Below are 17,158 nucleotides of genomic sequence, written 5' to 3'. Positions count from 1 at the left end.
TCACAACATTTAAGAAGTGCAAACACTACAAACTCAGTGAAGTTTCATAGTTTTTAGTTACTGAAATTTTAATGAACTATACTGTGAAGTAAGTATTTTTCTTTTATATAAAGAACTCAAAGGCTTTATGACATTTACTAAAATCTCTCTCTCTCCTTCTTTCAATAAAATATATGGGCAGAAGTGGAAAAACACCCAACATTATTTGGTGTTGGATTTCTGCTTGTAAAGGAACAAGGCAGCTAGAGTGAACATGGATGTCTTTGCAGTCACAGTGACCTAAAACTATTTTTTAAAGGTCTATCATATCACTAATTTGCAGATTTCTCACTTCCAAGATACTAATGAAAGATTTTGAAAGTAAATGTATTTTAACAGCAGCCCCATAAGAAAACATCCTCATGTAAAACTTACTTCACTGCACCTCCATTGCCTTCATCGTTGTCGGAGGACGAAGATGTAGAAGAGGCAGGAAAATAGGTTGAATCCACATGATTAGGGCTCCCACTCTGGGCTGGATTTATTGGAGAAGATCGTTCGTACAGTGGTGTGTGTTTTCCTTCGTGAGGAATGTTACTGTAGTTGTTCTGCTCAGAAAGACTTTTTCCACCTGTTTCCAAGGTGATGGCTGGCTCAGAGAGACTATATGGGTATGGACCCTGACCTTGGGCCCCACCCTGATTGGACATCTGCTGGGCCTAAAAGAAAGTGATCTATCTTAAGTGAAGGGAAAAAATGGCTTCTCTTTTAAAACAAAACACATTATTTAATTAAGTGGCATTTTCCAAATGTAGACCTTAAATCTCAGTCATCTTGGACATCCACAGAAATTGTTCTGCCAGAGTATGTAGCATCACTGGACTTCCAGTGAATGTCCATGCTAAAAAAAGCTACATATACCTTTCCCACCTAGATTTTCATTTGATGAGCACAGCAGGTTTCTCCCAAGGAGGAGGGCAGAGGGCTACACTTACCATGGGTTTTGCTTGTAGTGAGGTCTGTGGAATGTTAAGCATCTGAGAAGGAACATATGGTGGCACTATCCCAGGCATACCAAACTGATTCGGTCTGGCTGCTGTATTGCAAACAGGGAGGAGCAGAAAAGGAGAAAAAAAAAATTTAAAAATCAAGAAGAAAACCAAACACTCCTTAAAACGCTCACTATCTGACACAAATGTTACCCTTTTTATCCTTTTGCTTCTATGGTTTATCAATTCTTGTTCTGTTAGCATTACTGCTTTCCAGTATGCCTTTAAATCAGTTTTATTCATTTTTGCTTTTTTAGTAAAAATAAAAGTAGCTTGTGAAGTCTATTTTACTTGTCTCACCCTCTCTCAGTTCTTTGTATCTCTCATTACTGCACATTTCTATTCTATCTGGGAACCAAAGGAATTTTAAAAGAAAAAAAAGGCCAAGAGATGTCATAATGAAGAAGCTGGCAAAAACAATGTCACACAGCCACATAATGCTGGTACTTTCTATCTTTCCAGTATGTGACCTAGAGTAGCCTTAGTGCTCTTTAATGCAGGTCTTTCAATGTAAATAAAGACACCTCACTCCCCCCAAAAAAGAGAAGGAAAAATCTGTATTAGTGTACCAGTATGGTAACTGCAAATCTTTAGAAAATTTCAGCTCAAATTATGTTTTAGTGTTAAGAACAAGGTATGTGTAGTAAATCCTGGGATCACACAGTTAATTTGTAAACCTTGAGAATAATCTGCAACACCAGAACAATGTGTGGCTGCAATTCAAACAGGTATGTTATGACATCAAAAAAATCAAAAACTATAAAGGGATTTTTAAAGCATGTCAGATAAATCCAGTGAGAAACAGGAAATGTGTTTTATGGAGTAGATATAGAAATTGTCTTCATGAGTGGAAGCGGTGACCAGATCCCTGTTGCTTACAGCACCATACTCAGGGATTTCAGTGCTAGCACCAACACAGCAATAGCTAAGAGGAAAATCAGGCCCGATTGCTCTCCTCTTTTTGGGGAAAGAACAGAACCTCTGCACGCACCCTGTGAAAATGCTTGAATCCTCATATTCAAGGGTCAACAAAAATTGCCAGAGAACATAAATATTTTTATGAGATCCTGCTAATAATACTATTTCTGATTTAGGGTTATCCTGGGTTCTAGTTAAAATGAAAAGCTTTATTTCTTTAATTACTTACCTAGGTAATGTGGTGGATGAAATGGCATAGGTTTATTAGTTGCTGAGTAATAAGCAACTGCTCTCTTAAATCGAGTAACTTTGTCATCTGTTCTAGACTAAAATAAAAAAGAAAAGATTTGTCAGGAGCAAATCCAGGCATGTCACCTATAGATCAGCACTGTACTGTGGAGCAGGCAACCTATACCAGATCACATCCAGTATTCCTGGGGAATATACCAGATGACACCCAGTCCTTCCTGAGAAAGAATTTTCATAAGGGCAGTTAATGACAAAACAAGGGGAAATGGGTTTAAGCTGAAAGAGGGGAGGTTTAGATGAGATATTAGGAAGAAATTCTTTGGTGTGATGGTGGTGAGACAGTGTCCCAGGTTGCCCAGAGAAGCTGTGGCTGCTCCTCCCTGGAAGTGTTGAAGGCCAGGCTGGATGAGGCTTTGAGCAACCTGGTCTAGTGGAAGGTGTCCCTGCTGCTGGCAGGGGGGTTGGAACTGGATGAGCTTTAAGGTCCCTTCCAACCCAAACCAGTCTGGGATTCTATGATTAAGGACTACGGACCCTCGAGGACTACAGCACTACTCCAGCACAACACATATTATGATAACCCACATCAGGATAAAGCTTGAAAATACTATTTTCATGTACGATTGATTCTCAATGACAGTGCACAAAGCCAGACTACAAAACCCCTTTGGTTATCAAGAATTTAACTTTAAAGCACTGAGGGTAAATGCAGTATTTTTACATTTAGAAAGTGTGGAAAGTGAAATTGGAGTATCTGAGACACAGCACATACCAATAGATTCCTATTATCAACTGATGCAAAACACTGTTTTTATAGAATGCAAGTCTTGAACACAAATTGTCTTAAAAAAAACCCCACCCAAAATATTTTGCTTTAGACTTTACCTGTGAATGTTGAAAAACATCTTTTGCTATGGCATCCAAATCAGTGGTGTCCTGAATATTACGGACGTAGTCAGCTACGGCTTTGATCACTACGTCACAAGGTGGTAAAACTAACTGGTGAGCACGTACCTATGCAAACAAACACACACGCCAGTATGAAATAACATGCCCAGGGTACTTTAGTGGCACAGCAGAGAATTAAACAGGTTATTTATTGAAAATACATTAAACAAATTCCATATTGCCAGATTTAGTATCTAAATATTTTGGGATTTCCACCTTGTTTTTAAGACTTCACTTGAAACTATGATTCACGTATTTTTAATCTACAGTGTGTATATATGTATGTGAAACCTCATTTCTGCCTAAATATTTGCTGGTTACATATCAGCTCCAACAACAACCAAAGTCAACAACGCTAATTATTTTACTGCTTTCTAGTTGGACATGTCCTCCAGAGCAAAATGCTTTATCTAATGTGGATACATGCATATATATCCATGAATGCCAGAAAATACTTTGACACAGTTTATAGTCTGAATGTAAAGTGGTATCAGAATTGATCAAAAAGATCCACTGGGAACAGGAAGATCTCTATGTACATAGAAAAAAGAGGATTTGAAAAACGAACGGAGAAAATGAATATCCCAAGGAAACTAATTTTCAAGACTCTATAGAAATGGGGCTAAAAATCATTATTTGAAGACTATATAGTTTAATAATTAGTGTTTTCAAATTTTGTGTATTTCATTATCTGCAGTAGAATACATTCATACAGCTTCACATTATATGTAACATTTCAGGCAATAAATTATTTTTATTTCTTTTATATTATTCATCTACAAAGAATGATGTATGGATTTCTCTTGCTGCTGTGGTGTCAGCATAGTTACTTTTCAGTAGCAGCATGGTTATATGGCTGGTTACTCTTTTTGCAGACACAGAGGAAGTTCTTAAGATAATTCCACTGACAAAATAGTTTCAATATTCCGACACTGAAATAACTGATGTTCTACCATCCAATGCCAGGTGTGTCTGACCTCCTGTATTAGCCAAGTGTTCTGAATGGATGGGAAATCTGTGCTTAAATGCATGCTAAAAATTTCCCTCAAGTTTATGACTTGAGCCCAGATTTTTGTCTACAAATCAGAGTTCATGGTACAGTCTACTCAAGATCTCAGGAAAACGATGAATTCCCATTGATTCACTGGTCACTGACTCAGGCCATGGGTTTGAAAAGATAAGAATCACTTGGGACTTTGCAGCAAAAGACCTCTCTTTGTAGTAAGAGGAAAGAGCTGGAAGAACTTTGTGGGACAATGTCCAAAGCCTCTATGGATGAAGCTCCTGCAGCTTAGCGACCGGCAGCTGCAGATGGATGTGCTGCGCCAGGGAGCTCTGGACTCAGTTCTCTTGTCCACATGGAGAAAGCAGGGGAACTGGCTAGTCCTGGAAACCCTGGACCTCCAACTCAACACTCTCAATAGGCTCTTCCTATACCAACAGTCCTGAAAATAAACTAGGATTATTGAGCGTATGATTGTGGGAATTACTGCTCCTACATGCACTGTGTGATCCTCTATGGGGTATAGAAACTTCAGGTCGAGCAGCCATCACGGACCACGGTGAAATTAAAAGTGGTGAGCAGTGCTCCCAGCCGGGTCTGAAGAGCTAGTCCACCAGAGGCAGCTCCTGTTACGTTCCCTCTGCGCTGCACGATGCGCACGCTCCGAGAGGCGAGAAAGAGCTCTCCAACTAGGTGTCCTAAATTTTAGAGAATGCCAGAGGAACTTCTAAAAATTCTGTCTGGAACCTCTGTACAATTCTGGAGCACACCACCTCTGCCTATAGGGGCAGCTAAGTTTTTTGCTTTTAACTTATTTTAATCTGCCTATTTGCAAAATTCAGTGATTCGAGACTTGAGAGATTATTATTCTTTAACATTTCTAATTTTTAAGATATGAGAAAATGTGAAAAACCTTTATGATTGCATTCTACACAGAGGTACCACACTTTACTAGGAAATATTACAATTCAGCCTTGTCAGAAATGTTTATGCAAAATTCTGATTAACACTTCATTAGTTTTATCTTTGCAACTTCAAAATCTCTATCACAACCTCTCTTTTTTTTAATATGGACTTTATCATAGGTAATTCTTTTCTTTCCTGCCCTTATTTGCCTTTTTCATATTTAGACCATGGATTTTTTGCCCAGATTCCTATTTTTATTAATTTCCTTCTCCTAATGTCTACTTTTTAACAAATGTTACGATAATCATTCTATACCTGGTCATTTCTCTAACAGAGATGAGCTCCACATTTTATGAGCCTAAATTAAGAACACCTCTGTTTAGTGTAGTCAGTAGCATGGTAATTATTTCTATTTCAGATAGTAAATTCAAAATTTTCACAAGTGTGCACTCTGAATATCTAGAAAAATACTAAATATAGATCACATTCACGTGTAAGCTCACAGTCACAAATACTGTTGATAAAACTGTGCACCAATCTGCGAGCAGAAGCAATACATTTTCTTATCACTGCTAATCTCAGTTGTTTTACAAACACCTACCATTTTACTTGTACGTGTAACAATTTACACATCTCTAAAGCAGCTGAATCATAACATGGCTGTGTCATGTCAGATGTGCTCTCTGCAGAGGCCCTTGGAGAAACTCGGCATCACTACCTAAGTGTTTCTGCAATCTCGGCTTGAAAATTCAGTGGATGAAAGGAGTAAGCAATCTATCATTAGTTTTATGTGATCTCCAAGACAGTAGATTTAATAAACCATAAGCAGCTAGCATCAAGAGAAGACATCACATCACCCCAGCAGTAATATTCAGCTCAGACCCTAGAATTACGAAGCTCAACTGAGACATATTCGGTGCTTACTGTGCGTATCACCCTCAGTTTAGCTGCTTTTAAATGAACAGCCTAAACACCTTGCTGGAGCATATTCTTAATTCCTCAAGTGACACCTTCTGAAAGTGTATACTGCAGATTTAGAGACATTTCAGATATTTGGATTGTATTTTCTTCTATTCTGTTTCAAAGACATCTAGTCCAGATGTGAGAACACCCTCAAAACTAAAAATGTCATGACTACATGGAAGCCAGAAATGAAAAATAGAGAAGTATGATGTACTTTCCTGGTATTAATGAAGAAAATATTTCTATTCATTTCAGAACTTTCCAGAAATCCAAAATTGTAGATCTTACACTGAATCATAAATAATATTTCTAATATTTTGTGCATTAAAACACAGGCTAAGTCTTACTCAGTGTTAGGTATGGGAAAAATTAAGACAACAGCAAAAGTTACAGAAAACATGTTCATAGTTCAAACTTACTTTTAGTTGCACACAAAGCATTTCAGAGTAAAATCATATTTTACCAATTTCTCATTATAAAAGATTTCTTCCTAGAAGGTATTTTTTCCCCCCTTATCCTCTACAGAAGAGTTTCAGACAAGCAACAACATGGAAAAACAGTTCTGGAAAGGCAAACGTGGAGGTGGATCACTCACTCGGAGGTGATCAGGCTAGAAAGTATGACATCTGCAAAGGGCACCATTTCTTTGCTCCTGGTAAAAGGATTACTTCAATTTCATGACAGACAACTGACAAAAATCACAAGTGACCCATCAATGCACTCTGAAAAGATTAAGTGGGGAAAGGTAATTAATTCTACATAGGTATTTGTCAAAATGAGAGGCAGAGGACAACATTACAAGCTCAGAAGCTACAAGATAAAAATATCTAGGTTTTGACAAAATAAACTTGAAAAAAAATACTTTATTGAGAGAGAATCAACTCATATATGTGTAAAACTCCACAGGATTATTAGGATACTGTCGAAGGTATCTAAGCTACACTTAGGAAAAGCTCACGAATTCTGGGACAACTCCAGTTGCTCACTGTCTCCAGGAAGTGAAGCCTCTAAAAGCTAATCGACACAAGTACCAGCATTTACTGTTGTGCCTGCTGGAAACAGATAATCAGTTTAGTTTTATTTTCAAACCATTTAAAAAAGAGAGCTTGAACATTCAGTTACTGTGAGGTGACATATAGGGAATATTTTTTTTTCCACTGGCAAGAGAAAAGGCTGAAGATATGAAGAATACTACAACAAATTGACTGGGCTTTGTTATTTTTATCTAGTAATTTCTGTTAGAGATTGCATCCAAAGTGTTTGGATCTTGTATCAGCCTTTGAGTGTTAAAAACATTTCCTCTTAGGAGCTTACAGCGCGTCTGATCTAATGACAACGTTTCTGAAGAGGCAAGAAGTTCCCTGGATGACTTAAAATACTCTTACACCAGCAAAGCTCAGCTTTTCCCTGAAGATCAGGTTATTCAATTAGAAATTGTCCCTCCTCCTCCTCCCTCCATCCTGGCTGGGAAACTGACCTCTTCCTACTTACTGCATCCTTGATGGTAACAAGAACACACACAACATGGAGATCATTTGCTAACAATTTATACACACAGGACTCCGAGAAAAACAAATTGAAACAGAGGAAAAAAAAAAAAAACAATGTCAGAAAGTGAAGAGCAGAAAAACATGCCAAAGACATGACACAGACAAACTTCATACGAGACAACCTGCGTGACAACCCTGCACGCTACCGCGAAGTCGAGGGCTGGGCTGCCATCCAGAAGACCTGGACAAGCCAGAGGAGTAAGCCAATGAGAACCTTAAGAAATTCAACAACTACAAAGGAAAGTCTTGCACCTGGGCAGGAACAAGCCCTGGCTACTCTGCAGGCTGGAGTTGTGCCAAAAAGGATCTGGGGCTCTTGGAAGAGAGCAAACTGAACACGAGCCAGGAGAGCAGGCCATCTGCACCTTGGGCTGTGCAGCAGGAGCACAGCCAGCAGATCGAGGGATCTTGCTCCTCAGTGCTTGTAAGATGAACTCTAGAGCACTGCATTCGGTTTGGGGCTCAAGGCAGATGTCAAAAAAGTGGAGCTAGTTCTGCAGAAGACCATGAAGATGGCTAAGGAATTCGAGCACTTGCTCTTGGAAGAAGAGGCTGAGGGAATGGAGCTCATTCAGCCTGGCAAAGACAAGACTTTGGAGATACCTAACAGCAGCCTTCCAACACATACAAAAAGGTTACCGAGCACATGGAGCCAGGCTCGTCGCAGTGGTGCACTGTGGAAGAACCAGACACAACAGACATAGCCTGAAACAAGAGGAGTTCAGACTGTAAGCAAGGCAACACATTTTTACCTCTGGGGCTGTTAAATCATGGAGCATGCTGCCCAGACAGGCTGCACAGTCTCCAGCCTTGGAGATTTTCAAGACTAGTCTAGGTAAAGCCTTGAGCAACCTGTTCTGACCTCAAGCTGACCATGCTTTTAGCAGGAGGTTGGACTACCTGACTTCCTGAGGTCCTTTCTGACCTACAACATGTTATGATGACCCTTAGCATCAAAAAAAACCCCAGACAAACCTCAAGAGTACCACCTGAGCAGCAGCGAACTACCTAAGCACCTACTTAGCACATTATTCTCCCTCTGGCAGACACCCTCTGAAGTCAGCAGAGAGAGACAGGAATTTCCTAGAGCGATTCAGGGAAGGAGCCTAACCTGCATATTTTGGATTGCTTTATGGAAGCATCTCTCTTTGCCTCTCTACTGGGATGAAACAACCAAAGGAGATTAGCTAACTCATTTTGCCAGGTAAAAACAGCTGTGGAATACTGGATGGTGGGCATATCAAGAGTTTGCCAAACACAGTCCAATGAATCCATCCCTTCAGAAGCACCCTAATGGGACAATGATCCATTGCAAAATGAAGATGGCAATCTCACGTTTCCCTGCATGCTCTGCTTTTTCAAAAAGAGAAATTGCATTAAGAGCTGTTTCTAAAGTTACCTTGTGAATAAAGACTCAGACCTTCTTTTGGTGGTATGTGCTTCCAAATAGGTACTAATTCATTCCAGAGATAAGAAACTGCCCTCCTAACATCACACTGATGGTATTATATATTGATCTTGAAACCCCGTGCTGTAACAAGCTTTCCCAGAATAAGAACCACATTATCTTTGTCTTAAAGATAAATCCCAAAGCACACAAATAAAAAGTAGTATAATGCTAGTTTCCAAACGAGGTTTAGCGGTCAAATTATTTCTCAGGAAGCGTATCAAGTCCTTTAAATTCTGAGTCAGGTGGTTATTTCAGTGAACTCTGCTCTCAGTCAGTTAACAGGAGCAAGCACAGGTCTACACATTTATTAGATCTAGGGGATTTTTCTGTCCCTGATTCAGAACAGCTTGCAGTGGCAGTTTTTGATTCTTTTCCCCTTTTGCAGAAATAGCAATTCAAATATCTTCATTTCTATTTGTCCACAGAACTTTAAGTTTTGCTGAGCTGATGGTCATTGCTGGTGTCCCCTGAAAGGCATGGCTCTTTATCCAGCATGTAAAGATGGTGTCCTGATTTCCTTCTCAATGTGAAATGATATAATGTATAATCATTCTTCATTCAGGCATCCATTTCCCTTCCTTTTCCACATTTCTACTCAGCTGTTCCTAAACGAACCCAACACCCTCATGTCCCTCTTTATTAAAGACACAGAGGTTCCTCAGTTTTGCTTTTTTTCACCTCACTAAGTTGACACCTGAGCAGATACACCAATTTTCTATCTTAGTTTCTTTACTAAGCTACACTTTTTAATCGGTGAACTAGCAAAACTTCTCCTGTAGGAAGAGTAGCCACTTTGCTGTGTCATAACAAAAGACTGAGAAAGAATGAAGAAAACAAATTGTGCATTATTAACTGTCATAGCTCTCACCAAAAAGCAACAAATCAGGCCATTGGGAACTGAATCTGTTCGCTTTAATGCTCAAGACCACACTGTCTTAGATACAAAAGATTAAATTCTTTACACAATGAGAAGTTTTCTAACACCTGATTTGAATGAGGTGTGGAATTAGAGGTTCCTGAGTATGGAGAATACTCGATAGTGACTCTAAACAGATGGAATAAAGCAAAGTTTGTAAGTATAGGCCAGGGGTGACATCCTGGGCAACCACACCAACTTCCCCCACTCCATTTCCAGTTTTCATGACAGCTTGCACTTTTTGTAACTGTTCTGAAACTATTTCTTGCTATCAAGCTTGTGGCTAATATAAACGTGGTTTTCAGCTTTTTAAGGAAATATTGCTTTCTGCACATCTACAGTTAAGAGAAGAGGTCTCTACAGAGAGAGCTGTAATGATATCACTAACATACTAGTATGTCAAATAAATTAAATTGAATTAATGAGCTACTGAAACAAGTTACAATTTCAATCCATGAGCACTGCTGAAACTGAAAAAAAAAAAAACAAAAACAAAAAACCCCTTTGTTGTTCCAATGTTGTTCCATGACCAGTAACTAATGAATACTGGTTTCCTGTAGACTTGTGTCCTTGTTGCTTTAGCCCTTCTTCTTTCTCACCCTTTGACATCATTTTTAGCCAGGAGACAGAAATGCTGTGGTTAGTTTAAGGCTGCCTACTTAACAACTGGCCAGCGAGCTGTTGTGAAATGAAACAAACCGTGTGTTGTGCTAGCCTTTTCCCTCAGTAAGGGCACTAATTTGGGTTCTTTTCACTTGATAACAGTGTATCAGTTTTTACTGAGCCTGCAACAGCCGAATGAGAACTGCTTTCAAATCTGATTAACACTGACCAACAGATTAAATAAACACAGAGAGGACTGCCTAAGACAGCCCAGAGAGGCTGAGGAAACAAGTTTCATTTCCTTAGGATGCCAGCTACAAAGCCCAGTTAGTGTTTCCACTGAAAATGCAAATCTATAGAAGGAAAGATGACAAACATTTAATTTTCATTCTAGTCAAGTCATTTAGCATGTACTGAAAAGGCTTTTCAGAAGGCCGAGGTGTCTGAAGTCATATTCTGAACTGGCTGTAGAACAAGCCCACTCAGCCTAAAACACAGAAAAGTATTCTGAACATCAGAAAGTTGCCAATCACGCTGAGAGAAGTCCTACATTTTAACCTTTTTGGTAAAAAATGAAAATACAGACACATTCTTCCAGTCTTTCACTTTTTCACCTCAGGTTTTACAAGGAAGTAGCAAACATGCCTGCATATTTTGTTTTGTCACTGCAGTGTGCTGACACTTACCTTTCCAAACACAGGAGCTGCAGAGAAATAGGGGATGAGCGTAACATCAAATTGTCACAGCTGACAGCTGTTCACTAAGTAACGCACGTGCAAGCCTTAAAAACTGATGAAAATCTTGAATCTGTTTTTAAATTCTACCTTCAGCAAAGTAAGTTACAATTTTTCAATGCTTAATAAAATTTTGGAACAGAAGGGAAAAAAACCCCACCTATTTTTGTCATAGATATAACAAAACAGTCTTATAGAATTTACAAAAACCAAATTAATTTGCTGCACGGTACACCTTCAGAGAAAGGGAAAAAGGTACGTCTATTGTGGCAGAGAGAACGAAAGGTCACTATTATCCCACTCCCTGACGTGCCCAGTTTCCCTTTTATAGCTGTCTACTTGGCAGATGCACAAAGCAAGTGTGATGAAGCAGCAGAACAAGACATACTGTAAACCAAGAGCATCAAACACAAGCTACTTGTCTCAAAAAAAAAAAAAAAAATTAAAATCTGCTGAAGATCATGTTAGCTTTCTTCTGCATCCTATTCTCTAGCGTATTCATCCTTTAAGAAGTACAGAAAACTAATACACACAAACTCAGATCAGTAGAAAATAAAATAATACGGTAGGAAGATATTCAGTTGATTATTTTTGACAGTTGAAGAAACATGACTAAACAAAATATTCTCCTCTTAAAAATACATTCTCAAAGCCAAACCACACTGAAGCCATGAGGGTCATGAAGCTGAAGGGCACTGAGGGGGATCACAAAGGCTAAGTTTAGCCTCATAAGGCTAATCACCCCAGGTATCCTCTGCAGCCAACAGCGAGGGACTGAGACACCAGAGGGTGACGAAGAACTAGAGCCTTGCAGAGCTGCTGTGAATCAACCCATTACACTGCTCTGATTAACCATTATGATTGATTTTAGCTTAATTGCTCGTACTTATATTAAATGTGTACCTTAAGTGAAGCTAGTGGATGTTCTGGACCAAGTAAACTCCAATGAAAAGAAGCCAAATCTTCATCAGGTAGAATATGATTACCTAGAACATAATGCAGAATTGTATTTAAGTACACCAGAAAACGTTACATACTGTTTCTATATGCAGTAAAACAAATTTGTGAGCAGTCCTCAATTCCTGATCAACAGGATTAACAGAGAGAGACTAAACTTGCAGACATCTTTTTGTTACTCCAGGAAAACCTAATTAGCATGCTGCTGCTGCAGCCAGGGACACTTCCCTGTTTGAGGAGCACTCTTCCATGAAACAGAGCCAGCCAAAACACGTGGTGTCAACCTCAGCCTGGCCTGTCCTATTAGGGGAACCTCAACAGGATTTCCTAATGCAGGTGCACCAGTGTAAGAACACACTCTGTTGCTCTCTCACAACCAGGTAACCCTTTCCTGCACCCCAGCACGTGCCGTTATTGATCCCACCAGAGCTGCCCCTGTTCCATTGTGCAGTGTGGGTCCAGCAGCAAACAGCCAGGCAGATGTATCCAACCCTCAGGAACGCGGGCAGCCCCGTGACACTTCCCAGATTCCCAGATCCTGAAGTTTCTTTTGCTGACCTGACCAGGTCAGGCAGGAGCCTGGGCTGGCAGCATCAAAGTAATCAGGAAATGATGCAGTTGTTTCAATGAATAGAATACATTTACCAAGCTGCTCATACCAAATGGAAGATCATTTAATTTATTTTTTTTTTTCCCCTGAAGGACCTTCTGGCTCTCTACAACTCCCTGCAAGGAGGGTGGAGAGAGATGGGGGTGGGTCTGTTCAACCAAGGAACAAGGGACAGGACAAGAGGAAACGGCCTCCAGTTGTGCCCAGGGCAGTTGAGATGGGATGTGAGGAAGAATTTCTTTGCTGAAAGGGTTCTGAGACATTGGAAGGGGTTGCCCAGGGCAGTGGTGGAGTCCCCATCCCTGGAGGGATTGAAGAGTCGTGTAGACATAGTGCTGAGGGACATGGGTTAGTCGGGGACTTGTCCAGTGTTGGGTTCATGGTTGGACTTGATGATCTTAAAATCTTTTCCCATCTAGGCAATTCTGCGATTCTGTGACATCACACTCAGAAAGAAACCTAAAAAATTCTTACTAGGAAATATTTCAAACATTTGAATTAATGAAAGACTAACTGATCAACCACTGACAGAGTTCAGTGTTGGTGGATCCAAACTGACACAAAGAACTAAACAGAATGTATGACTACACTTCTGGTAGAAAACTTAAAGATATTATTCTCTACATATGACAACAACTCTTTACTTTCTTAATATTATATTGTAAAATAATGCTCTTTAACACATAAAAACCAAGAAAGTTGTCCCACTGCCTGCTGACTAGTTAGTAGATGCCTTCTTAGAGAGGGGAAGTCTTTGTGTCCAATCAATACCTCACCTACTGCTGAGATCTCCAGCCAGGAGACACTATAATCTTTATTAATTTGGAGCTAAACTTTAAAATCATATACAGACTTGTTGAATCTTTCTGAAATAACAGCCACATTCTTACTCATCTAATCAAGGAAGGATTATACAGCCTTTATAATGTAGGTCTGAAAAAATCAGTGACAGCCAGACTACTAGATAGTTTTGTTGATAACTAACAATAACTCCTGCAGATGCTAAGATTACCTTTTAAAACAGTCAGAGCTTCGCTCCCTTCCACCAAAACCTCAATCTTGTTTGGTCTCCATCTGTCATTTCAGTTAATTCCATCCCCTTGAACACACACATAAGATGGTCTGACCATTTGATCAATTCTCACCACATACTGAATTGTAGAATTCAGGATGCTGAAGTGCAGCAGTGTCTTCTGTAGTCCAAACAAGAAGTGATGCCTGTACTTACCTTAGGTAGTTCTAAAATTTTACTGAGAAACGGAATGAGACTACATAACTAAACACACGTTATAAAGTACTGTCACAGTGGGAACGAGATCAACGTTACATAAGCAACCTCTATTTCTTGACCTGGCTGAACAACCTCAACATATATTGATTTTTCCCATTTTAATGGCTTATTATAGTGTATGCCTTATGTTTTTTTAAGCAATTAGATACTAATTGAAGCTACTGCCCTTTCTAAAGAGTTCACTGAATTATAGTCTTATACCTCACACTGTGTTTGTTTTTCTACTGCTGAAGCTTGAAGTTGTTTTGGGTGTTTTTAACAATCATTCCGCGTCAAAATTTACAAAAGAACTCAAATCAACTCCCTGTTTCCATCACCAGCAATTAGGACAGAACTTTTTTTAAGAGCACACTCTCAGAGGACACAGTGTCTTGGTCACATTTCAACTATTCATGACAAGGACACTCCTTATATTATAAAGCTGGAACTACAAAACCCTTCTGCATGGAAAGCTGTAAGGAAGAAAAGGCTGTAAACCAAACCAAGCGACCACAGTGTATACATAACCTTCGCAGAAAGTAATCTTTGAAAGTTTGCCTAGTTGGTACAGCCAGAAAAATATTTTGCTGGAATACTTTAACAGAGACTTTAAACCTGAACATAACTCAGTCCCAAATAATCTGCCATTGAGAATGCTTTTTTGAATTGATCAGTTAGGTCTCACTGAAGGTTTGGCTGAATCAATCAAGACTTTTTTCTCTTTTCAGTATCCCCAAATTGACCTTTGAGAATAAATGACAAGAAAGTATGTGAAAACAAAGCAGTTTGCGTTTTCCCTGTACAAGGGAAACAGATTTGCAGACCTAAAGCTGAGTCCTGATACAGCTATTGTGATAGCTTTGGCCTTCTGTAACTGTAAACATTAAACCAGCAGCTTAACTACCATTATTTCAGAATACATTAATTTATTCCTACACAAAGTACTAGCATGGGAGTTACACTGACATACCCAGAACAGAAGAGCAATGTAACAGATTCATATGCCTTCCCATGTAATGAAGCGCTCACTTAGTCTCTCCCATTGTGAATTTCTTCATTCTACTTATCAGGTTCAGAAGAGACCCAAAGAGGCCACAGGAGGAAGGACAGAATAACCTGTGAAGCCAGACAAGCCCTCAGATATTAACTAAAATATAAAAATTTATATCTGAATCACCTACCTTGCTTTAAACATATGCCACACGACACAGTTATGTGCCTACATGCATTTAATATTTTATAAAAAAAACCTGAGGTGAATATATTCCTAAGTTAAAAAATGCTGCCAGTACTTTAAGTCAAACAGTATCCGTTTGTTGTAAGCTTATATAATAATTACTTTTATCACCAAATACGTAGGTTTTGTAATATTCACTATTAAAAAAACCCTCATTGCAAGTATCTTCTGTTCTAACCCTGAAATCCATAAACTTTATTCTGCCTACTCATGCTGAATACACACACAAAAGAAATGCAGAAGAACACACAAAACTAAACTTGTAGCTGAACTGTTGGGCTTTTTTTTCAACCTTTCTACCAATCTGGAAAAAAGAAAAAAGCTACCAAATATCTCTCTAGTAATCATGTGAAATGTTCTCAAGCTTCTTTCTCCTAAGAGCAAGCTGAAAAATATTCTGTCATGTAAGATATCACGAGAGAAAAATATTCAAGAGCTTCTTGCACAAAATTGCAAAACCTGAAGAAAATTTACCTGATTATTTTTCACCTACCATTTAACCCAGCAATGCCTCAACTGGCCATGCAGCTGCAATTCTGTGACAAGTTAAAACGATGTCATTCACGTGTAATTCACATTAACTCCATAAAGCATATCTGCAACTGTGAAACTGCTTTTCAAGCAGTAATTCTTACTCACTGAATTGGCATGCAACGACTTATTTATAGACTGCAAAACAAAGCCTAGCAATAGTAGTCTGTCATGCAATTGTACACAGAGTTTTTGTTTTAAATTGCTGCTTAGCCAGTCATCTGCCATTCCTCCGTACAGCCATGCGGGCAGGTAACCACTCTGGATACGAAAAAACACCCACTAACCCACTAAAAAGCAACTCCAACTACTCAAATACTTGTGGCTTTCTACTGTAAGATGCATTGGCTCTTAACTTCTTACCTGCCTGCACTAGAAAATATTTAATATTAAAGACTACTAAAACATTAGTATGCTAAAGCAATAATGCACAGCCTCTCTCATTCACAGCTTTCAAATGAGAAGTTTTATTCTTCTATCATGCACTTACACTAAAACACAAAATCAGTCAGAAAATAAAATCCAGTTCTCGTAATTTATTTGCTGAGTACGACAAGAACATGGGTGCTCTGTGCTTATTTATCCAAAAAGAAGTCAGAATGCTGTTCTAAATCAATCTTATTTATTGGAGTCAACTTTATTAGTAATTAATTCACTCTTCCATCTGAGAGAGTACAGCAGCTATTCTCTATCACTGCTGTGGAAATAGAGTATATTGAAATTGTAAAAAAATTGTATAGAAGCAGAGATGTGAAACTGAAGTCCTTGCTCCTTAAAGACACTACACCATTTAGCATTAAAAACAGGAGTGCTAAGAAACTATCCAAATAAAACTCATGGAATGGTAAAGACGCCGGTTGCCTGTGCTTTCAGAAATGTGGAGTTTCACTCAGTTATACAGTATAATACAACATATTCCTGGTGCAGTTGATGTGCTGTCGTATTTATTCAATTTCTGACGGGAAAAAAAGCCCCTGCAATGCAAACATCTTCACTCCACAGATGTTATTTTTAGGTAGAATACAAAGCAGGACAGAAGCATGCTTTCCCAGTCTGGAAAGCGTATTATTAAAACTAGACCTCATATACTATATAAGACCAAAACCGGTAGAACCACAACTGTCCCGATTCCCCTCCCCACCTCCACCCAGAACATTTTGGCTGGGCAGAGCTTTGCAGAATTCTCACTTTCTACTCCTGTTTCTAGACAGCCACAATTTGCATCGCTCGCAGGTCTCTACAAATTCGGCATGTCTGGCCTCAGAAAAACGCACCCGGCCCACCT

General features: G+C 39.1%; 1 protein-coding gene across 1 annotated transcript in view; it reads right to left on the bottom strand.

Annotated features, from left to right (window-relative positions):
• Positions 1 to 410: 410 nt before the first annotated feature.
• Positions 411 to 17,158, bottom strand: part of LOC104530456 (constitutive coactivator of PPAR-gamma-like protein 1) — a 17,159-nt gene continuing 411 nt past the window's right edge. Inside the window, exons 2-6 of the mRNA XM_029086750.1 lie at positions 12,172 to 12,254; positions 3,081 to 3,209; positions 2,176 to 2,272; positions 975 to 1,075; positions 411 to 698 (exon numbers count right to left, since the gene is read on the bottom strand). Coding sequence (XP_028942583.1) covers positions 411 to 698; positions 975 to 1,075; positions 2,176 to 2,272; positions 3,081 to 3,209; positions 12,172 to 12,254 — 698 coding nt within the window. The remainder of the gene's footprint in view (positions 699 to 974; positions 1,076 to 2,175; positions 2,273 to 3,080; positions 3,210 to 12,171; positions 12,255 to 17,158) is intronic.

This window comes from Antrostomus carolinensis, unplaced genomic scaffold (assembly GCF_000700745.2).
Source record: "Antrostomus carolinensis isolate BGI_N321 unplaced genomic scaffold, ASM70074v2 scaffold29589, whole genome shotgun sequence".
Taxonomy (NCBI): domain Eukaryota; kingdom Metazoa; phylum Chordata; class Aves; order Caprimulgiformes; family Caprimulgidae; genus Antrostomus; species Antrostomus carolinensis.
Note: the sequence above shows the minus strand (reverse complement) of the source record. Positions and strands in the feature narration are given on the sequence as shown.